This window comes from Rhinolophus sinicus, linkage group LG02, assembly GCF_036562045.2.
Source record: "Rhinolophus sinicus isolate RSC01 linkage group LG02, ASM3656204v1, whole genome shotgun sequence".
NCBI lineage: Eukaryota > Metazoa > Chordata > Mammalia > Chiroptera > Rhinolophidae > Rhinolophus > Rhinolophus sinicus.
In genome coordinates this window covers 14,645,094-14,669,002 of record NC_133752.1, presented here as the reverse complement: position 1 = coordinate 14,669,002, position 23,909 = coordinate 14,645,094, and the positions used below count along the sequence as shown (strand labels likewise).

General features: G+C 41.6%; 1 protein-coding gene across 3 annotated transcripts in view; it reads right to left on the bottom strand.

Moving 5' to 3' along the window:
- Positions 1 to 23,909, bottom strand: part of LOC109453821 (cytosolic beta-glucosidase) — a 409,360-nt gene that overhangs the window by 212,337 nt on the left and 173,114 nt on the right. For 2 of the 3 annotated variants that reach the window (XM_074321830.1, XM_019743861.2), the window contains one exon: positions 5,242 to 6,148. The exons of the other annotated variant lie outside the window; for it this stretch is intronic. In XM_074321830.1, coding sequence (XP_074177931.1) covers positions 5,946 to 6,148 — 203 coding nt within the window. In that variant the 3' untranslated portion in view covers positions 5,242 to 5,945. Of the gene's footprint in view, positions 1 to 5,241; positions 6,149 to 23,909 lie in introns of those variants that run through there. 3 annotated transcript variants of the gene reach the window in all.

Here is a 23,909-nt window from a genome sequence, read left to right as displayed (position 1 = left end):
GGGTGGTTAAATGGATAAGAAAACAAGACCCTTATATATGCTGCCTACAAGAGATTCACTTCAGATTGAAAGACACACACACACACACACACACACACACACACACACACAGAAAGTCAAGGGATGGGAAAAATATATTTAACGAAAATGGAAATGAAAAAAAAAAGCTGGGGCAGTAATACTTATACAAGACAAAATAGACTTTAAAACAAAGGCTATAACAAGAGACAAAGAAGCACCCAGTAATCTCACTTCTGGGTATTTATCTGAAGAAACTCAAAATGCTACTTTGAGGAGATGTGTGTATCCATATATTCATTGCAGCACTGTTTGCAGTGGCCAAGATGTGGAGGCAGCCTGGGTGTCCATCGATGGATGAATGGATAAAGAGGAGGTGGTACATATATACAACAGAATATTACTCAGTCATGGATGGGAATTGGTTCTTGCCATCTGCGGTGGCATGAATGGACCTTGAGGGTACTGTGCTGAGGGGAGTATGTCAGATAGAGAAAGACAGATGCACTGTGATTTTGCTTATATGTGGAATCTAAAGAACAGAATAAACAAACAAAACAGAAACAAATTCATAGACACAGAGAAAATTTTAATGGTTGCCAGATAGGAGGGGGCTTTGAGGGTGTACGTGAAAAAAGGGGAAGGAATGTAGAAGTACAAATTGGTTATTACACAGTAGTTACGAGGCTGTAAAGTATAACATAAGGAATATAGTCAATAATATTGTAATAACTATGTACGGTGTCAGATGGGTACTTGGGTACTAGATTTATTGGGGTGATAGATGGGAGGGGGGTTGGGGAGCATAGTGAAAAAGGTGAAGGGATTAAGAAGTACAAATAGGTAGTTACAAAATAGTCATGGGGATGTAAAGTAAAGCATACAGAATATAGTCAATAATATGGCAATAACAATGTTTAGTGCCAGTGGGGTACTAGACTAGTCAGGGGGATCATTACTGCAATTATATAAATGTCTAACCACTGTGTTGTACACCTGAAATTAATATACAATAGTATATTAATGTCAAAAAAATATATATGAATGTCAAAAAAAAACAACAAAAAACAAAACCCTAAGAAGTTAACATTGGTAAAGCACTATTAATTGAACTAAAGACTTTATTTGTAGTCCCTAGATTTTCCGCTAACCACTAACGTCCTTTTTTTCCTGCTCCAGGATCCGATCCAAGAGATCATTTAGGTTCCTGTGCAATTTTGACACATTAATTGTACATTAACTTTTCATAGATGCACTTTCCACCTTAAATAGGGCCCTTAACACATCAACTATACGCATTCTGCTACAAGAAGGTTTCCATCTGGTGCCTACCGCCCACTTTCTTTGCCATCTTTCAACACGGTGCTTTTGAGGCATCACCATCCTGCTCAGAAATCTTCAACCTTGCTCTGCAAGAAAAGCCAAAGGTGTTTGAAGACTATTAGAGTCTCCTCATTCTAGTCCCAACCTGCCCATTCTTCCCACCAAGGTGCACTGGCCTGGGCACTGGACCCCACCTCCAAGAGGCCTTATGCTTTCCACTTCCAGATTTTTACTGATAGTATTTATATTATTTTAGTAACTTTCTTTATATTATTTTTATGTCATATGATTTCCCCTTGCCCATGAAGTTGTATCTGCCCACCTCAGCTAGCAGAGAGCGCTCCCTCCTTTTACCCTCTAGAAAATTCACCTGGCATGGAGTGTTATCATTTCATGTGTCTATCCTAGTTCCCCAACCAGACCATGAACTTCTTTGGAGAAATGTCTTGTCTGTAGTATAACATCTCTGTAATGCATTGCACAGTTCAGTTTGATAATTATGTACCGATTAGGCTGTTGAAACCTTCAATTCTGATTATAACAACAACAAAAAAAGATGGCGACTTCCCATTTCTGGTACAACATGTAAGGAGTTTGGAAATCACTGCTCTCGTCACAAGATAAAGCCACATGTATTAAAAATTAACAGCTTTACTCAGATCAGTCAGAGAAATGAGGTCGCAGGGAAAACCACTGCCACAAAAATTAGAGAGACAGACTATTAGAGTGACAGTGAATCACAAGTAACCAGAGCAGACACCTCTGCAGGAACTGGAAGCAGGACCAGGCCAGGAAAATCTCAACAGTAATTGATGATTTGCTGGCGGATCAATGTGCACAAGTCTGAGAGTTAAAAATAATGGCTCATACTAATTATGCCCTTACTGTGTTCCCAGAACTGTTCTAAGCATGTTACAACTAGCAGCTTAGGAGTATTTAACTCTTACAATAGCCGTTTGAGGAGCCCGTTATACAGATAGGAAAACTGAGGCACAGGGAAGTTCAGTAAGTTGCTTAACATCACTTGGCTGTTAAATGCCAGAGCCAAGATCTAAATCCAGATGAATTGGCTCCAGAACCTGAATGCTTACTAATCACAGTATATTTGCCTTTTACCGGCTACTGATAGCCCATCAGACAAGGTCATATAAGCCAGTCACACGTCAGGTGACACTGTGGGCACTGGAAAAACCTGGGACAACAGGCCTTGTCTACTCTCTACAAGAAACACTCAGCAACTGTCACCATTGGGAATTCCTTTTCCCCAGGACCCTAGCCCAGCGCTTCTACCACTTGTCCCTTTCGCAACTACTGCCAAGTTAATAAGGTTTATTCTCTTTCATGCTGCGATAATTCTAAAGGACACCGTAAAGAGTCTCTATGTCAAATTTTCTTCTAATTTCCTTCTTTAAGGCTCATCATGCTTTGTGCTCAGTACTATATCCCTCTCAGGACAACTGCAGCCTGAAATATTGTGATCAGTGATGAATATGCATTCTCCAGGTAAGGTGTATTGCCAGTAATTAAACAGTATTAATTCCATCAGCTTTGATTTATTCTGTTCTCTCAGTAATGAAGCTCAGTATTCTATTTTCTTTCTGCCTAGCACTGAGCAATAGAATTGGTGTTTAAGGATTATCATATAAATCTACTTTTTGGTCAGTCAGTGTTGGGGAATTTTTTCAATATATTACAAATGTATTCATTATTCCCTCGTTCATAAAAATAATTAAAAGGTACAGCCCGAACACAAATTCCCAGAGCACAAAAGCCTGACTGGCACTCCACTGCCAAATACCAAGGTTGCCAGCTTTTTAGTTTATGGGTTTCTTAATGAGAACTCATACCTTCTCATTCAATAAAGGGCTTAGGTGGACATTTTCTGGTAGTGTTCGCAGGAGTTATAAAACTAAAGCTCTACGCATCAAAATGAAAACAGGCTACTGTTGTTTCTGCATGTTTTTTAGCAATTCAGAAATGACTTACCCTAAAATAAAAACTATCAAAAAACAATAATTTAAGCGCTCCCCAGGATGTCAATAACATGTGTTTATGTTCCATTAAAAAAAAAAAAAAAAAAAAAAAAAGGAAGAAGAAGAAAGAAAAAAAGCAAAGAAGGGAGGTAGAGAGAAAGAAATACAAGGAGATCCAATCCATCATTGTGCTATTCAAGTTTGTCCTTAGATAAAACAGACATAAAACATGTGTTTTACAAGCCTCAGATGACCTTCAAGGCATCTAAGTACAGTATCTATGGATTTTTAAGGATAATTAACAACTCCTGTTTTTCCATTTAAGGAATCCAAGTTCTGTTTCCTTGACAGGCAAAAGCCAATCAATCTCGTTTTCAAATGTTAATACAAGCAATTAAAAATAACATTAATTACAATACTACAGAGGCTGTTAGGTTTTTGGTTGGTGGGTCTTTTTCTTTCTTTCTTTACCTTAACCTCATGGCAATTCTAATTTACTGGACTAATTAGGGAAGCCCCCTTGGCTTGATCCATCTCTGGGATGGAGAACTGACCTTTAAACCCCAGTGGAGATCTGAAGGCCACCACACTGGAGGGACGCTTGGGAGCTTGGGAGCTACAGCTATAATGCTTATCTCACCTGGTAGCCCCAACGTGACAAATCCTTTTATTTACAAACACAAAGCCTGATTTTCTGGTTTTGGTAACCAAAATACAGTATTGTTGTAAAACTTGTAAATATGCCCTATAGGATAAGTAATAGTCAAAGCAACACCCTAATTAAAAGGAAAACTCGGTTGTCTTGCAAGATAATATAAGAGGGCACATAAATTGTAAATAAGATACATGGTAAAAATGAAAAAGACAGGCTGGATAGGAGAGGAATGAAATAAGATTTGGAAATGTGCTCTTTAAATGAACACAAATTGTGAGATAATGTCTCATTGAACAATAAAAATAACAAACCAGTGGCAGAGATGAAATAGAATTTCCTATGTAGACCATTTTAATCTCCATATAATTTCCCCCTGTGCATCCACATTTATTGAACTACTACAGCCATTTCTTTCTCATTCTGTCCAAAGTTACCGCAAGTGTTCTTTGCTGTAAATAATTCCCTGAATATGAACATGAAAATGATCCAGAAATTGACCACAGCTAAAAAAAAAAAAAATACATAGCATCTGCTGAGGGCCAAAGGCCTTATGAGAATGGCAAACTATATGCAGTTTCTTCAAGCAAGCAGACTGAGGATACAGAAAACCACCTTCCCCACTTCCTCCTGCATAAGGTAACTCCACACCTCTGCTTCGGATTTCCTCTATTCAAAAAATGCAGAGAAGGCTTCCATGGCACCCAACCCATGGGTGCGCTGGACAGAGAACAGAGCTGATGCCAAAGAAGGGTTGGGTCCAGGAAACATGAACTAATGTGGCTTCAGGAAGACGTACATCAGGGTGACCTCAATTTCTCAGTCTGCAAAAGGGGGGTGATAATATGTACCTCTTAGCTGCAAGCCTGATACACAAATGAGTATTTAGTAAATACCACTTAAATATGGATGTGAGGGTCCCGATTCCACACATGGGAGAGGTTTGCTGGAGTGGAGATATGAAGTCCAGAGAGAGCCCCACGTCTATTACTAAGGAAGCTCAGTAAAATGCCCAACTCCACTCAACCCTAGATGCATCTCAAGACATTTCAGCTACCAGTGGAATGAGCCCCTGGTCCCCCTTTGCTTACACTCATGTGGGACAATCAATTGATGTATGCATTTCATGTGTGTCACCAATGTTCTTTTTGCATGTTACATTTTTTACAATACCCCAAAGTAGAGACCATGCCTTTGCTTATTCTTTTGCTTTTCAATTGATGTCACTGTGGAGTAGGAATCCAGTTTCTCATAAACATCAACACTCAAATACTGTTTCTGCCATTTACGGTCTAATTTGTTGTATTCATTTATTATTTTTTGAAAGTTCATCAGGCAAGAGAAAGACGTACTTGCTCATGCATAGATAACATGTGTGCCAAATACATCAACAAATCCATTTTATTAAATAGGTTATCTATTAACCCCTTTGGTGAATGGAATGCATAACTATATAACGTGACTAACATTTAATTTTGATGGTTTTACATTAGATTAAATAGTGGAAAAATTATGGACCACATGACAATCGATCAAATAGCAAACCATAGCTTATGTAACCAGAAAAATTAGAAAAACATAAGCTCTTAAACAAGTCTTCTTATAAGTGGTCTGCTGTTAAAGATGCAAATCATGAACATACTGTTTATAAATTTTGCATTATTTTTTTTCTAGAAAAATTTTAAGGATTTAAATTGAAGTTTCTAAGTCTATCTGATTTCTTAATATAAAAATCAATTTCAGTGGTTTACTGTTCTATTTTTTTTTTTTTAAGCCTCATTGATCCAAATGCAAATACAGTAAAAGCCATCATTAAATCCATCCTCATGCATTACCTAGTCATACTTCACAATCACTGATCACAAGGCTGGACCTGTTGATTACAAAGGCAACTTAAAACTGTCCGGGGATCACCAAAGCAGATTTCCTTTCCAAAAGCAGAGGCCTCGTCTCCCAGGGATACTGCCCAGCCATCCTTCTTATAGATGTCCTTCCAGGCCATTGTTTCGGATGATCTTCGCATACTCTTTGGCGGACGTGTAAGGGACTCGGGGTCTCGTTGGATTGTCAAAATCAACGTGGAAGAGACCAAACCGAATACTGTACCCCTGGGTCCACTCAAAGTTATCCAGAAGAGACCACGCACAATATACTTTAAGATTGATTTTGTCAAGCTGGATAGCTGAAATTTAAAAAAAAAGAAAAAAAGAAAAGGAAACATTACTATTTCTGGGAAGGTTTTATGAAAGCACAGGCAAAAATCATTGATGACCAGTGTGGGTATCTTTCTCCTGCAGGGGATCCCAGTGGGAACAGGGAAAAAGAACTCTCAATCCCCTTTCCCAATTTTCTCTTTTAATCAAGCAGGGGCTTCATTGAAGACATTAAATGACATATTATTGTAATTACTTGGTTAGTTCATTTTGACATCAGTTTTATTTATTCATTCATTTACTCAATACACATCTTTTCAATATCTATTGCTTTTCAGACACACACACACACACACACACACACACACACACACACACACATTCTCCCTAGTGCCTAGCAGCATTTTCAGTAAAGACACGGCCCAGCTTCTAAGTACAACTTCCGGATCATCTAGAAAGCCTACTGGTAAACAGGTGACAATAACATGGCTAAGGAAGCCCCAGCGCTTCCCTCGTGTTCCCCTGACCGAATTGAGACATGTTGTATAATTCTGGAAATAGAACCTCCAGAGTGAAAAGGGTCTGGCTGTACACAGCGCTGGCTGGGCCCAAACTTAGACTGAGTCAGCACACCGTTGATACGGCAGACCCCTCACCCCACAGCTCAACTCAGACGCTGCCTAAGCCCTCTAAGAGCCAAGGCAGTGGACCATCTGCCCCCCAAATGCACATATGCACAAACACAATATTCTACGTAATTTTATTTGTGGATGCCCTAAAGCCCATCCATATTAAGATGCCAAAGCGTGGAGAATTCTCTAAGCAGTTTTACACTGATTTCCATCACTTTAGTCAGGGAATTGAGATCGTTTTTTTACTAGTATTTTAAGTTTGGCAAAACTCTGAGGCTGTGTATATCTATGCTCTGAGCATTTCCTTTTTTACAACTAGACCAATAAGCCCTATCTATAGGATGCACTCATATCCATTTCTCAAGGCAAAAACCAAATTTAAAAGGCAGGTTTAATTTATAAGATAGACATACTCTAAAATAAGTTGGGGGAAAATGAACATTCATATAACAAATCAAATTTTAATTGTGCTGGGTATTGCTTTCAACCAAAGTGACTCTTCTGGCTTCAGCAAAGCAAAACCTGCCCTAAGTTTTCTTTGGATCTAAATCTGTATTTTTTAGGGCTCTTAGAAGCACTACTCCCATATATACTACCATATACTACTACACATGTGTTGGTCTCCAAATCTCCCTGGAATTTTTTTTTTTTTTTTTTTTTTCTGTGGCTATTCTGCAGGGCAGGAATTAAACCAAGCTGGATTGGCTCTTTTTAAATGAAGTATTGTTGGAAAATGAAATATAACAGGCAAGCACGTCAGGTTTTTCAGGAATCAAAACACTTACTAGACATTCCTCCTTCCCTTACTTGTCCACATTGCGTGTGTGTCTCCTCCTCTGTCAACCACAATCTACAAAATACCAGTTGGGTTTTCTAAATAATTCTTTTGTAAAAACTAACTTAAGTTCTGGATGGTATATCTCTACGAATGAAAACAACCAAGCCAAATATCAGGGCAGAAAACAACCACGTCCTCTGACTGCTTTGTAATTCAACGTGGGGACGTGTGAGTATCTGTGTATTTTCTTTCTCCTTCACAGAACTCCTGCCACCCAGCCAGGGGCCAGGTATAAAGCCAGACAGTTTCTGAACACATGCACAGTCTCACGGATCACAGACAGAAGGACTGATCCACATGCTGAATCAGGGGATAAAAACAACGCCCTGACTGCTTGGAAGGGGACGAAAAGGAAATCTTGACGACTTCGTTGTTAATTGCCAGGGGTCCCACCGCAGGCACTACACTGCCCGAGTGACACTGGTGGGTGTCTCTGCGTTTTCATTGCAGGAACACTCCAGGAGAGAATTCCCTAGTTAGGGCCGAGGAGCTATTCGGCTGGAGTCCTTCACTCTGTGCTGCCACTGGGGAAAATTACAAAACCCTGCTGAAACCTGCACGCCTCTCTTCTTCCAAACTCCTCAAGAGCGGAAAGAGACCGCCATCACATTTCTTGTCACCATGATTTATGAGGTCCCCACTCTAAGTAGGGAAAAAACATTTCTGTGGGTTCACTTTCTTTCTTTAACCAGAGGTGGAGGCAAAGGAAACACAGACGGACTGGGAGAACTGTGGAAAGGTACAAAGCACACTGGGATCAAAATGACGCCCACCATAGAGTCAGTTGGTTTTGGACTAAAAGGCCAGTGGGAAGGGTCTTGCAATGAGCATGTGGAATATATAGACGCAAAGGAAAAGTATGTAAGCCTTGCTAATGCCTATTGTAATGATAAGAACCCCCATACCAGAGTTGTATTACACAATTACACACACACACACACACACACGTGTGTGTACACACATATATATACTGCCCAGTGCTAGCCAAATTGAAAAGGTTGAGGGCACAGTCTTCCACTAGACTGCCCTCCCTTGTGACACCAACTGCAAGTTTAAGGGGTTCCCCAAACCTCCTTCAGTTTCGATAATTTGCTAGAAAAACCCACAGAATTCACTGAAACCAGTTATTGCCACAGTTATGGTTTATCCCAGGTGTGGATACAGATTAACATCAGCCAGAGGAACCCAGTGTGTTTACACTCAGCAGAGTCTGGTGGGTTCTGAACATGAAGCTTCCATTGTCCTCTCCCCTAGGATCAGAACAAGTTACCTCCTGGTATGGAGATGTGACGGTACACTGAGTATTGCTACCCAGGGAAGCTCACCTGAGCTTCCATGCCCAGAGCTTTTATTGGGGTTTCATTACATTGGCATGATTAATTGACTGAATGCCCACATGGACGAACTCAGTCTCCAGGTCAAGTGACACTGTGTGACCCAAAGCCTGCACCCTCAATCACATGATTGGTCTGTCTGGCAAGACCAGCACCCACCCTAACAAGGACATTCTGTCAGGTATGACATAGATTTCTTCCCAGAAGCTGAGAGCAAAGGCCAATCTACTATTTGGAAAAACCAAATTCTTTACTACACACACACACACACACACACACACACACACACACACACACCCCTATTTTAGAAGCTCACTGTTTCATACTGCTGGGCAGAATCTCCCTGGTCACTGGCTTAGAAAGTGTCATGATTATGCTTGTGTTTGTCACATTACAAAAGGCTAGAAAGTGGGCATGGAGCCTCAATCGGATTTATATCCCCCAGGTTACAAACAGAGATAGCCTTGTTTTCAAGATTGCCTGGGACTTATATAAGACATCCACCAATGTGGCACAGCTATCAGCCGACCAAACGAACCACTAAGCCACAGACCTAAGCTGCCATGACAGGAACCAGTGGAGAAGTTCAAAAGGCAGCAGACCTCACAGAAGAGAAATGAGAGAGATAAAGCTCCAGGAATGAGGAAGAAGAAAAAAACACAGCCTCTACATGTCTGTGTTCAGGTAACGGCAGGCTGCATTATTTGAGAAAACCCTCCTAATGAAAACAAGTAAATGTGCCAGGTAAAATGTAAAGCTCAAACCTTCAAAAACGATGGAAAGCAGACAATTTAGTAGGGAGATACCAGGCCAAAGCAACAAGTGGACACTGAGATTGGCAGACATAGCAATTATCTTTGCCTGATGGAATTTTCCCAGTCATAGGACATCCGAACCTACTTCTATTTTCTGGGGTAAGGATAGGTGTCAAGGTACAGAGCCAAACCAGGTGGGGAATCTAGTATGAGACCCCACACAGAAAACTAAGAGCACCAAAGATGCAACCATAGGATGGGGTGAGCCAGAAGCAAACCAGTCACTCAAAGTTTTGAATTACTTGGTGGTTCAGAAACCATCAAGTCTGGATTTTGGACGGAGGCGATCCCAGATTGGAAACACCCAAATGCCTGAAAGATGCACATTCAAATTCTTTCTGAAGGGAGATACCTATATTCTAAACCTCCAATTATTACTACACATATTTTAAGTATAATGATCGGCATTTAATGAGATATAATAAGACAGATATAGAAAAACGATAACTGAAAAAAAAAAAAATCACCAGACTCAACAGACAATAGAAATAAACCCACAAAGATCTCAGTTATTAGAATTGTCAGGCTATAAAATGACCATGTGTAGAGACAAATAAAATATCTTCAAGTTTCAGGAACCTATAAGAAGTGACGAGGCAGAGTTGGAAGAAGACTGCCTACAGGCTTGGATTTGAACCCCAGTGTAGCAGTTATGTAGCTGAAAGGGGACTCGCATTTCTCACGAGCACCGTGAAGACACTTATACCGACTCCCAGCGCTGTTGTAAGGATTCGATGCAATAGCATGGACCCCAGAACAATGCTTGGCCCATGACGGGTTTCTGTTGCTTTCCTCTCTGGCCACCCCTTAGGAGAATGGAGAATCCAAGGTAAAAATACACTTTGGTGAGCCCTATCCCCCCAGCCCAAACGTTTTGATAAAGTAGAAATGAGCTTCAAATGAAAATTTCAGACTGTGTAAAAGGGGAGAAGGAGTCACAAGTACAACATTTGTCTGAGAAAGGTGAGTTTAAGGAGGAAGGGACAGGTATAAAGATTACGAGTACACAAATCTGAAGACAGTGCTCTTTAAATTAGTTGGCAGACTCCCTTCTTTCCTCTAGAGTGACATGTGACATCTCTAAGTCATGGCCTGGTATCCTGCCTTTCTGAGTCCTGAGGAGCAGTCCTGAGACCCCCTAAAACTCTGGGTTTCAGGTGTGCAAGCTCTCAAACCTGCGTCATGTTAGTTGAGCAGGTGCATCCTGGGGATTTGTCCCTGAGCAGCAAACCCTCTCCCAGATGTGGAGACAACGAGTAGAGCTGAACATCCTTCAGTAGCGTGTGGCTAAGTCAGTATCATAACCAGCCCAAAGGGCAGGATGCAAAGCAATCTCAGATTCCAAGTCGTCGAAACACAATGGAACCAGATCTGAGACAAAGGCACATCCGTTTAGGAGAGGTCGTGGGGACTAGCTGCAAAAGGCCACGGAGTATCTTCTATTCGCATTAATTAATTGTTGAAAATATGGTGTATGGATGGGTCAGGATGATGTGAGGACATGGAGTCAAAGCCATGTCAAAACATCGCAAGTGTTGACTCTGACCCCTGAACCACTTGCCATGGCCTGGATGGGGCACAGCTGTAACCGTTCATTGGCCCCAGCCCAACTTACTGCAATCAGAATCATTTGGGTCATGTCATGCATGGGTTAAGTTCATATTCTGAAGCCCCAAACTCTAGTACCTCAGCATATGAGTTTATTTGGACATAAAGTCTGTAAAGAGGTGATTAAATTAAAATGAGGTCCTAATACAAAGTGACTGGTGTCCTCGTACAAAAGAGAGACACACACCAAGGGTGCATGTGCACCGGGGGAAGACCAGTGAGGACAAAGCAAGAAGGCGGTTCTCCGAAAGCCAGAGAGAGAGACCTCAGAAGACATACCTTGACCTTGGACTTCCAGATTCCAGAGCTATGAGAAAATACATTACATTTCAGTTGTTTAAGCCACCTAGTCTGTGGCATTTTGGTATAGCAGCCCTAGCAAAAAATCCCTGAATGATGTTTATACTTAATCGAGGTTGAGAATCGTGAGCCTAGAATAAGCTATGATAGTCCACTACTATTTTCCGAACAGCTTCCAACCCCAAGGTATACCTGTTTAGGCTTATCAGTGCTGGAGAGTCTCCCTTTGCCCCACTCCCTGAGAGTCATAGCCAGAGGAGCTCTGTGCAGAGACACAGCTATGTGCCAGCCAGGTCACCCCCAACTTTCAGAAATGGATGGTTACAGAGAGACAGAGGTAGAGATTCTGGATGCTCAGGAGTGTCAAAATGCCTTCTCATCCCACCGCTTAGTCGAAGTCGAGACTTATGCCAGTGAATCAAGAGAAAGCCTCTCAATTCACCATGTGTAATGGGTTGATTGGTCAATCACACAAAAGACTTGTCCATCCTAAACCTGTGAATATGACCTTATTTGGAAAAAGGGCCTTTGCAAGTATAATTAAGTCAAGGATCTCAAGCTAAGATCCTCCTAGGTAATGGGGAGTCCTAAACACAATGAGAAGTGTCCTTATAAGAAACGAGAAGGGGAAAAGACATACAGGGAAGAAAGTGATATGAAGACAGAGGCAGAGATTGGAGGAATGTCTACAGGCCAGGGAACACCAAGGCAGCCACCGGAAGCTAGGAGAGAGGCAAGGAATATATTCTCCCTCAGTCTGCTGAAGGAACCAATCCTACTGACACTTTAGTTTCAGAATTCTGGCTTCCAGAATTCGGAGAAAATACATTTCTGTTGTTTTAAACCACAGAGTTTATGGTAATTTGTTAAGGCAGCCACAGGAAACAAATGCCCCACACTCTTTCAGAGTGGTTGCCAACTAGATTCCGAGTCCCAAACCACCCACCTGATTTTGCTGAGGGCTTGTGAGAATCTCTTTCAAGGTCTGTCAAAGCTGAAGAGAGAAAGCCTTCCCGGGACACAGTTGGAAGCAGATTTCCTGGCAATTGCCCCCCACACTAACTTTAAAAATGTGTTTCTCTGAAATTGGTTAAAATGTACAAGAGCTGGACGACAGCTTTAGCTGAATAACAGTTCTTGCAAAAGAACTGGCACACCGGCTGTTTCCCCCTTTCTTTGGAGAAAAATAAAATAAAACATCAGGAAGATCTAAACATAGAAAATGCACAATAAGCCCCTCCCCATCTCCAGGTGAACATCAGTGGCCGGACGGCATCTGTGAAAATGCCCAAATAATCCCAAGGCAGAAGGCCCCACCTGCACACGGGAACGCCTAGGAGCGAAAACTATGACTTTCTGAAAAGACTGTCTTTGAAACCCGAGGGCTGATTTTTAAATATTTTATAGGAAAATGCCAATTAACCAGAAATAATTGTACAGATTTCTTAATTATCTGTATTGTTCCTACTAGTTCCATTAGACTTTGGGGGAAAGAAGCTGCAAATAGCAAGCAGTTGAAAGGGATCATGTAAAAAATATCTAAATTATACAGCTGATCTGAGGCTAGTACATATTCAGTGTCATCTTCTATAATTTCTCCATTAATATTACTTTTACAGTACTTCTGCTGCAGGAGAAAAGTTCTTATGGGAACCAAAGTTCTCAGCAAGTGAAGTTCTCTTCCACCACACAAACTTCTTTCCTTTTTCCTCCCTCCCTCCCTCCCTCCCTCCCTCCCTCCCTCCTTCCCTCCCTCCCTCCCTCTCTCCCTCCCTTCGTTTACTTTCCTCTGGGACTTACTTTCCCCTTCTGTAAAATGGAGGTTTTCTGCTGAGAATTGTGATGGGTATTAAATAACTACCTATAAAGCTCAATGAACAATGCCTAGTTTATAGTAAACACTCAACATACACCCTTTGTGACTGCCGTTGTTTCATGATTGTTGTTATTTCTCTCAGAGTCTGGGAGGGCAGTGATTAAACCCTGCTTTATCTCCTCCTCCCCTCTGGCTTCCGACAGCTTTCAGAGGGTGTAGAGTCAGCATAAAATCCTCAGTGCTGAGAACTAGAGAAATCAGGGCACCGAGAGAAAGTGCGGCATCTGGGACAGGGTTTGTGCTCTGTGGGAATGGGTCAGTTGTGGGTCATGAGAAATAAATCACTACAGGAAAGGAACTTCGGGTGAGGCTGCCAGGAAGCCAGGGCTGCTGACGCTCCCCTGTCTCAGTGTGGTCGGAGGTGGGGATGGCATCACTCAAGGTTTCTGGGATCCTACACAACCCACACCCTATGGCTACCAAATAAATACATATTGTGCAGGGAACAGGGACTACAGTGATGAAAAAGACATAGCCCCTCTTTTTACAGAGCTTAATAGACTATGTGGAAGACATATCTTAAGCAAATTACCACACAGAGAGTCTTTAATGACGATCCATATAACGTATTACGAAAGGAAAGAAGTGAGAATTGTGAGGAAGAACAGCATATTTGCTAACATTTATTCATCATGTAGGTACCACTTTAAGGGGTTCACGTATGCATTAATTCATTTGATCTTTACAGTAAACCTATGAGTTAGACGGATATTAGCCTGGTCCCCATTTTACAGATAAGGAATTGATGCACAGAGAGGTTAGGTAACCTCTGCAAAATTCATGTATCGAGGCAGGAGAGTCGAGGTTGGAACCCAGACAGGTTAACAGCAGAGGCTGCGTGCCCTGCCATGACACTACACTGAGTCTTGACAACAGGCTACAGAGGAAGATCTGTCTTAGCCAGGGTGGGAGAACAGGGAGAATGGAGCAGTTTCTTGGAGTGCGTAGAGCGGAGAGCTCAAGATTAATTGCAATTCTCTGCTGCTATCAGCCAGGGTTCTTTTTCAGATTTAAGTAACAGAAATTGACCTTGGCTGATGAAGCAGAAAAGGGATCAATCTGGAGAACCAGCCTCCAACGATGCTTTCAGGAACCTTGCTCAAAAGCACATCACGGAACTGGTGGTGGAAGAAACTGCCGTAACTGCTCGGCGCACTACGTCCTACAGTTCACGTTGCTGCCAAAACCCAGCTTTCCTGCCACCACAGAAGCCACCAACATCTCGGCTACTTCTGTACCAGAAACTAAACATCACAACCACCGTGATTCTCGAAAGCTGGATGCCTCGGCCGCTATCCTCCCCAGCACAATAGGTTCTGCATTCTTCAAGCTGTTCCCTTTCCAACCAAATTCTCACATGGATAAGTCTGACTGGTAGAGACTTGATCATGTGTTTGTCCTCTTGCTCCAAAGAAACCGAGGGAATGTCATACTTTACCTTACACAGGCAAAACTCTTAAGTCTGGGCATTCCTCAAATGCAGCAGGTATATTCCACAAGTACGAGATAGCCAGAAAATAGGACAGATGTTTGTTTCACTAGATGAGGAACACGAGGATTCCAAGAAGAGCATGTGTGGAAGATCAGACATGGGAAAGGTCACAGCACATGTAGGGAACTTAAAGATGATAGTTCAATGGATCAGAAAGAATTCTCAGGAACTTGTAGAAACAGAGAGTAGGATGGTGATTACTAAAGGTGGGGGGGGGGGCTATGGGGCGATACTGCTCCTAGGGTACAAACTTTCAGTGATAAGATGGGTATGTTTTAGGGATTTATGTACGGTGATGATAGTTAACGATTATGTAATTATAAACGTGAGTGTTACTAAGAGACTAGATCTTAAATGCTCTCACCATAAAAAATAAATGGTAATTATGAGAGATGATAGAAGGTGTTAGCTAAGCCCATGGTGGGGATTATTTCATAATAGTATATGTAAGCCTATCAAATCAACACATTGTACACCTTAGACTTACATAATATTATGTGTCAATTATATCTCGAAAAAGCTGCAGGAAAAAACAAAGTGTGGGGAGAGACCCTCAAGGCAGGGGGCTGAGACATGTAGGTCCTTATAAAAATTTTATGGATTTTGATCTTTATCCCAACAGCAGTGAAAAGTCATTGAAGGAGTTTAAGCATGAGAGTGACTTGAGCTAATTTGCATTTTTAGAAGATTACTGTGACCTCTGTGGAGAATAGATTTGAGTGTAGCAAGAATGAAATCCAAGAGAACATGTAGGGGTGACTGCAGTAAATCATGAGGGAGACGACAGGAGCTCGGTCTAGGGTGGTGGAAGTGAAGACAGAGAATCAAATGGATTCAACAGATAATCAGATAAAATCAACAGGACTGCACCATTCACTGGAGGTCAGTGGTAACGGAGATAAGGTAGCAAAGTTAGCACAATCTAATGGGTAATATTATCAGACTTTGAGGTAGAAATATTGGACATTGACAAGTTTTGGAGGAGCGGCAGGGAAGACAATAAATCAAACATTAGTTACGATGACTTTTAGGTGCCATTTTTGACCTCTATAGGAAGTGCTAAACCGGTAGTTGAATAAATAAATCAAGTGCTCAAACTAGAGTCTGAAATGGAAATGGAAATTTTGGAGTCATCATGTAGAAATGGTCATTGAAATCATGGTTGTTGAACAGAATTTACAGAATAAGAAAACAAGACTTTTGTGAAAAGACTTATGGTATTCCGTCATTTCAAGATAAACTGGGAAGAGATATGAAAGAGGAGGGTCAAAAATGTCTTATGTCCTTGACCTGATACCAGCATAGGTGACACTTTCTGTAGCTGTAATTTGATCAAAGTCACACACTAAAAGAGGAGACTTTGGAAATGAATCCTACGGCTGTCTGACTCCAACGTTCACGATACTTATATCAGAATAACATGGAAAGATTGAAAATCTAGAGAGATTGCAAATCTAGGACCGTGCATGATATCCAAGGGTCAAAGCCACCATGGGAAGCACATAGCCAGACCATATGCAGAGTGTAAAGTGGGTGGAGGCATCTGTAACATCAATCCCCTAAGGACAAAAGCTGGGAATTTAGTGCAGGGTTAATTCTAAAGACTTCGCCACCCCTTTCCATAATCCTGCCCCCCCCCATCTCCTCAGGAAAATTTCAGGGTCAAAACCAATAAACTTGGCCCCAGCATGAAAGAGTAGCACCCAAATTAAAAGACAATAATTTCACCAAGTTTTGTTTTGTTTTGTTTTTCCCCTGGGGTGATAGTCTTAGAAGGGATCAGATTACGAAGTTATAGCCTGTAGGGGTAAGGATCTCATGTCATGTATGCACTCGAAGTCAGTGGTGAGATGGCAAGGATTCTCTCACCTTGGAGCACACTTCAGCCATGCTCACACTTGGCTCAAAGTCTCTCTTTCCCTTTGACAATAAGCCCAGAGCTTCTTGACTTTCTTAGAGCCAGGGCTGAGGCAGGCTTGGTGGGGCTGGGGCGGGGGGTGGTGTGTGCACTCTCCTGTTCTCTATCACTCTCGTTCCATGTCCTGGGACACAGTCTAGTGATGTGGCTTTTCATCCTATAAAAAAGATAGTTCAGAGCTCCGAAGATGAATTCAGGGGAAACTGTGGCCTTTTCAGCCTGTTTCAACTTTGGGTTTTAGGCTAATTCTAGCCTGCCTCGAACCAAGGCAAAAAATAACAAAAATAAAAACAGCTCACTAGACTTCTGAAGACAACTGAGGGCCAAAGACCCAACCAATAATAAAGTTTTACTTTACCTTCTTCATCTTTTTAGTGTGTATATCTCCATGAGCAATGGCTCAGCTGTGGCAATATCTGGGTCATCTGGACAAATACTCTTATGGTGACGCCACAATTTACATCTTCAGTTCTGGCATCTTCCTAATCTACAAAATCTATAATTAATTGCCTATCTGACTTCTCCTTTTTGGCTCTAAATGAAATTTAAAATTTAACATGTATATTTGTACGCAATGCAGTATTATTCACAATAGACCAAAGATATCAACAACCCACGTGTCCATCATTAGGTGAATGGAAAAACAAAAGGTGGCATATACCTACAACAGAATATTATTCAGTATTTAAAAAGAATAAAAATTTGATAAATCTAAAACATGGATGAACTTTGAAGACATGGTAAGTGAAATAAGTCAAACAGAGAAGACACATATTGTATGATTCCACTTATTTGGGGATACCGCAAATGGCTAATCCACAGAAACAGAAAACGGAATAGTAATTACCAGGAATGGAGGGCAGGAGGCAACAGGAAGCTATTGTTATTGGGTACAAAGTTTCACCTTGGGAAAATAAAAATGTTCTGGACATGGATGGAGGTGATGGCGGCACAGGTGAGTGTACTTAGTGCCACTGAATTGTACACTTGAAAGTGGTTTGAAATGGCAGATTTTACTTAAATATTTTAACGTGACCTTTAAGTGTGAAATTTTAAAAATTAAATTTAACATTTAAACATTTATTTCAAAACTATAAAATAAAATTTAATGTATAAAATAGAACTCTTGATCTTCAATCCATTCCTCAAAACTGACCCCACTCTAGCTTTTCAAATCCCAATAAATGGCACCATCCATCCAATTCTTCACAAAAAACACCTAGAAGTCATGCTGCTCCCACACTAGACCTCTGGTTTTTCCGTATTCTTTCACTGCCACTCTGTAGCTGGCTCTGCCACTCCCCCTCGAAACTAACACAACAGCTTTCTTATTGGTCTCCCTGCCACAACTCTTGCACACAATGTCGCCAAAAAGTGTCAATCTTTGAAAAACCAATTAGCTTACCTTATTCGCCTGTTTATCTCTCCTACTCAATGGTTCCCTGTTTCACTTAGTGCAAAATTTCAAATCCTTACATAACCTCGTGATGAGGCCTCTGCCTAGCGTTCCTGCATCTTTTCCTTCCTGAGCTCCACCTGCCATTCTCCAGGTAACGCTGGGCTTCTTACTCTTTTTGAAATTCCTTTCTTGATTCCCATCTAGGTATTAGATGGACAGCTAAGACGTCAGTGGACATTGACTCCAAGTCCCCACTGGAATCCACGTGACTGCACGGCTGTGCTGGCCCTCCCTTCCCCACGGGAATCTTCCAGCCTCTGTTTTCAGTCCTGGCCTGGCTTTTCCAACTCTCCACCCATTCAGATTGGTGGACCCCTGTCACTTTCCACTGGCCTTCCACTATCTGACATTTCCCAAAAGCTCCACTACGGTCTCATCTGCTGCTACCAAACTATACCTCTGAGTTTTGATATATCTCAAAGAACCCTTTATTTGCTGCTTCGCTGCATTTCTAGGCTAGTTCTCTTGAGCGCTTCCCCCTTCTTGAGGACTCTGGAAGCTCTCAGTACTATTGGTCAATATCACCCCACACTCTTAGACATGGCATTAAGCTTGAATGGTGGCTCCTCGATCCAGAAGTCCCTTAGGTACCACAGTAGACCCCCAGAGGAGATTCTATCGTATGACCTTATCCCTCGGCCTGAGGCACACACTTTGGAATAGCTACGGTTTTTTAGGCCATACGAATATTGATCTACTCGTATCTAAAATAACCTATCTCTAGTAACTACAGCCACCTAAGAATAGTCCTCAAATAAAGTAGCTTCTGACCCAGATGGCAATATCAGAGTCATGTACTTCTATATGCAGGTGAAAGGCTATGTTCTAGGATCTATGGTTCTAGAAGTGAAAAAATAGGCACTGAGGGTGAATAAAAAATGGCCTAACTGCATGTGAGGGCAAAGGAAAAATACACGGTTTTGCTCTAAAACTGATTTAAGGCTTGAGAACGGTAATTTATCAAACCATATCCTGACTACATGGACCAATATAAATACTTCCTTCTCAGCTTCTTTCATTTTTCTTGTCCGCAAAATACTTTATTGAGTATCTACTATACATGAGTTATTGTTTTAGGCAGATTGAATCTCGTGCAGGGAGGAAAAAATTTGATGTAGACCCTGCCCTCAACGTCAAGTAGGCAAGTGGAAGAGGAAAGACCCCACATGGTTGCCTGCAATGCACATTCACTAAACAACACCCTTACCTTTTTGTGACATGAGTAAGACATGGGATTAACCATTGGTTCAGTGTGTGCCATGTACACCAGACTCTGTGCTCCACGAGGGCAGGGAGCACGTAGGTCTTATATTCCCAAAGCTTATTAGCACGGAGGCTGCTGAGGGACAGGTGTTTAATGAATATCGCTTACAGGAATGAATGACTACAAATATATAAAGAATACTGAACATAACGTTAGCAATATAAGAATAGAGAAAAGGTAGTTCTCAAGAAAGCAAGATACCTTGACCAAGATGACAAAATTCAACTCCAAATTCACCTTGTCCAAATAAAGAGAAAGATATCTTCTTTCAATCTGATCAACTCACGACTCATTTTGTATGCTAGAATATTTTTCTGGGATCGCTTGACTCCAAGATCACGTCTCTTGTCAGTTACTGATATTCCTATGCATATACAATAAATGGTGAATAAATTATATTAAATGCTCCTTAAAAAGCCATTCTCAGAGGAGTCAATGACACCTTTTGTTAATGACAGAGGGAGAAGAAGCAGACGCTAGCATTATCCTCACCGCAATAACACCACAAAAACACTCCAAGTGCTTGTGTACAGCAGCCATGGTAATTGCACCGCGTCGAGAGTTACAGGAAAGTGAGGTATAGAGAGTTGAGAAGAAAGAACGATGACACCTCTTTAAAATGCGACCGTGTAAGTTTTCATATTGCTGGCACTAAGTTCAAGCCCAGGTGGGTCCACCTCACCCAGACTGCCTGTCCTGGCCTCTTGTACAAGTCTCACCAGTCTGCTTTTTAAGGACAAGGAAGGACACTGCTTGGTGATGTGGCCACAAGCTGTTCAGGGAAGAGACTTTGCTCAGCACATTTCAGCTACTGAGCAGGGCTGGGTTCATTTCAGAGAGCCACATAAAATAAATAATCATGCAAAAACAGATTCGTTCTGATAGGGCTCTGACAGCTGCTCCGAGAGGTAGGTCCTTGCAAGCCCATCTTTCAACAGTGAACTGACCCAAAGATCCAGGAAAGCTCCAGACAGGACCATATGGCCTGGAATAAAAACATATTTCAAACTCTGTTTATTATGCATATCTTTCAAAGGTTCACTACTCTGCGATGAAACATTGCACCTGCAAGGCTTTAATAAGCTTTCCAAGCAAGTGCAATTATAAAATTGCAGGCACTTGAAGAATTTGTCTCCTTTTACACTTAGCCATGCACTGCCCACCAATGACTGGTCTCATTCTTTTTAATTACACAGGTTTGCAGTATTTTGTACGCTGCGATCAATACTTAGTCACCAAATAAAATTCCTCATAGACCTTAGAGTGAGGGCCATGAAATATCTCTCCTTCTAAACTTTGGGGACTCCAACAATAGGGAACATAGAACCTTCCAGACTGCCTAGAAGGAAAAGTAGCAGGTCAATCATGCAGCCCTGCAAAGACAGGGGAGTATGTGACATGAATGTAGGCTGGCCGTTCCTCACCAGCAGTGGCGGGGGAGGAGGGGGTACGAACAGTTTCCCTTCACAAGTGAGTTCTGGGACTCCACAGTTTGTTCATCAACAAATAGCCACTCAACAAATAGCCATTGAACAGCTATTAGGTGCCAGACTCCCAACTAGGTATGGTGATTCAGAGATAGATAGCAAGTAGTTTCTGGCTTTGGGAGTTGACTGTCTCACTGAGAAGATAGACCCAACAAGAACTTGTCTGGGAACATGAAGAAACACTGAGGGGGTGACTTGGCTCTCCAGAGACAGCTTTCCAGAGCAACAGATATTTGAATCAAAATGTGAAAGATAAATAGGAGTTGACTGGCTAGTCAAGTAAGAGAAGATGTGAGCCATATCAGGGTGGGAAGGTCGTCCATGTGTCAACTGTAATGGAGTGTCCCACGGCCACGAACAGGGTGATTCAGTTTGAGGCTGTGAGTCCTGTTCCTGTCTCTGCCTCTAATTAGCTTACACACAAACATGTGTGTCTGAGATTGCTCAGACGATCCAAGGATAGGCCCAGGATGGGTGACTTTACAGGTCTGTTGGCACTAGGATCTCTCCAAGGTTCTTCCCAAACTAAAAGTCTACATGAAATTTGGAACTCTTTCATTTCTCTACCCCAAAACAGTGCATCGGGGCCCACCTTAGGATTTTAGAAGTGGATTTTATATAAGATGGCCTAGCCTAACCATTATGCGGAGGGATGGAGGGGCTGAGTCTTGCCTGCTAAGATCCTGTTGTATTCCTTTTGAACCCATAGTCCCACATCAAAACAGCCTTTGGATTGTATCATAGAAGGATTCTATCATACTCAGCCTCCAAAATGAAGAATGTGGGACCCATAATGGGAGATGAAATAAAGATTTGGACTATGAAATTACATGGTAGACCTACATACATATAAAAAGAGTACCTGTGGTTTGCTATAGGTGCAGATGACGCTGTCAGTAATATGCAAGAAGATGAGCTTCTTCGACCAGAGGATTTATTTGACAAGTGTGTGAAGGCACAAAAGTAGGGAAGGGAGGAAGTAAGAAGGAAGGGAATAAAGGACAGAGCAGGCAAAGAGGGAGAGAGGAGGAAGGAGGAAGTTAAGGAAAGAAGGTGGGAGGAGGGAAGGCGGGGAGAAACATCTCTACAATAACAGTGTCTCTAAGCTGTCTTTAGAGAAACGAACAGGCTCTCAACAATGGCTCACAAGTATGAAGCCAGAGCATTATCTATCAAGACCTTTCATGTTCAAGGACAACAGTAGAGATGTTAGTGAAAGATGGCACATGGTACCGCCCGGGTACACAGAAAAAGGAAGAGCTCTAAGTTATTGCTAAAAAATTATGTTGTTCACAAGAACCCTAAAAGATTGATGACGTTATGTCCATTCTCCGGACACAGAAAATGATGTTCTGAGAAAGCAAATGTGTTCAAGAGAACAGGTACCAGAGAAAGGATTGAAACCCAGGTGTCCGTCTCCAAAGTCTGTATTCTTTCTAAAACCCTGTCGTGCCCTTTTACTGATTCATCTTCATGAGAGTTCACACCCCTGCTTAGGAGGTAAAGAACTGCCATTTCCCCCCTCCATTTTACTTATTCTTTGAAAGACTGTTGATCACAGCTCTGTAGGCGGCCACAGCAGATGAAGTGCCAGAAGAATTCTGGATGAGTGCCTGACATGGAACATGAACTGACAGGGGCAAGTCCAACCAGTGCGTCCTTTCATTTGACCTCATGGTGTCTCATAGATCAGTTAATCTTTTCTGGTTTTGAGTATTAAGAAGACAAAAATATTCCTAAGAGGCATCAGCAGAAAGGGAGGAAGAGTAGAGAATGTGTGTGGGAGTTGAAAATCTTGTATTTTTACTGTGAACTGCAGGGCAGAGAAAAACATCCGACAAAGAGAGAATGGGATCCACAGATTTTTGTGGTCTTTGGCTTATGCCAAGACTCTGTAAGGCTTTGAATTCTATTCTTTTTCTTGATATTGGCTTTGTTTGGATTTTAATCAATACACTCTTTTATGAGCAACTTCACTGAAGGGAAGAAAACTTACAGACCACCTCTCCCACCCAATCTTTCATTGACCACCTCCAAGAGCAACTTTCCTGAATGAAGGATGGAATGAATTTACTTCCCCTTTGGAGTTAATAGGAGAGTAGTAATTCACATTTACTGGGTGTTTACTGGATACAAAGCACTGTTTTAAGAGCTTTATATGCATATTTCATTTACTCTTTGCAACAATCCTATAAGGTAAGAAGTCTTATTATCCCCATATGACAAGATGAGAAAAATGAGATACAGGAGACTATGTCTGATGCCTAAGATCAGGCATTTGAGAATGCATCTCAAGTATGGTTTCTCTAGTCAGCCTCCTGTGGAGCCGAAAGGATTAGCAACTTGGAGATGACACTTGTTTGCAGGACAACAAGATTATGTGATTTTCATTGAGTATAATATTTATTCTTTCATTTAATAAACATTGCTTGTTTTTGTTCCAAGCTACTGGGAATACAGAAACAGGCAAGATTCTAATCCTCAAGGGTTCCCCTGTCTTATAAGGAAGAGGGACACATAAAACAGTAGTTATGATACAGCGCAATTAGGGCAAACACTGGCTTTCATGGGGGCACAGAAGGAGAGTCCAACTCAGTGATGGTATTAGGGAAAGACGATGTCAGACAAGGCTGCTTTAGAGCAGGTGATGCTAAAATAATCTTGAAGGGCAGGTAGAAGATAATGAGGAATAAAAGGCCAGAAAGCACAAGAAAAGACAAGGACATGTTCGGGAACTACATCTAATTTGGTGTGACACAGGCATCGA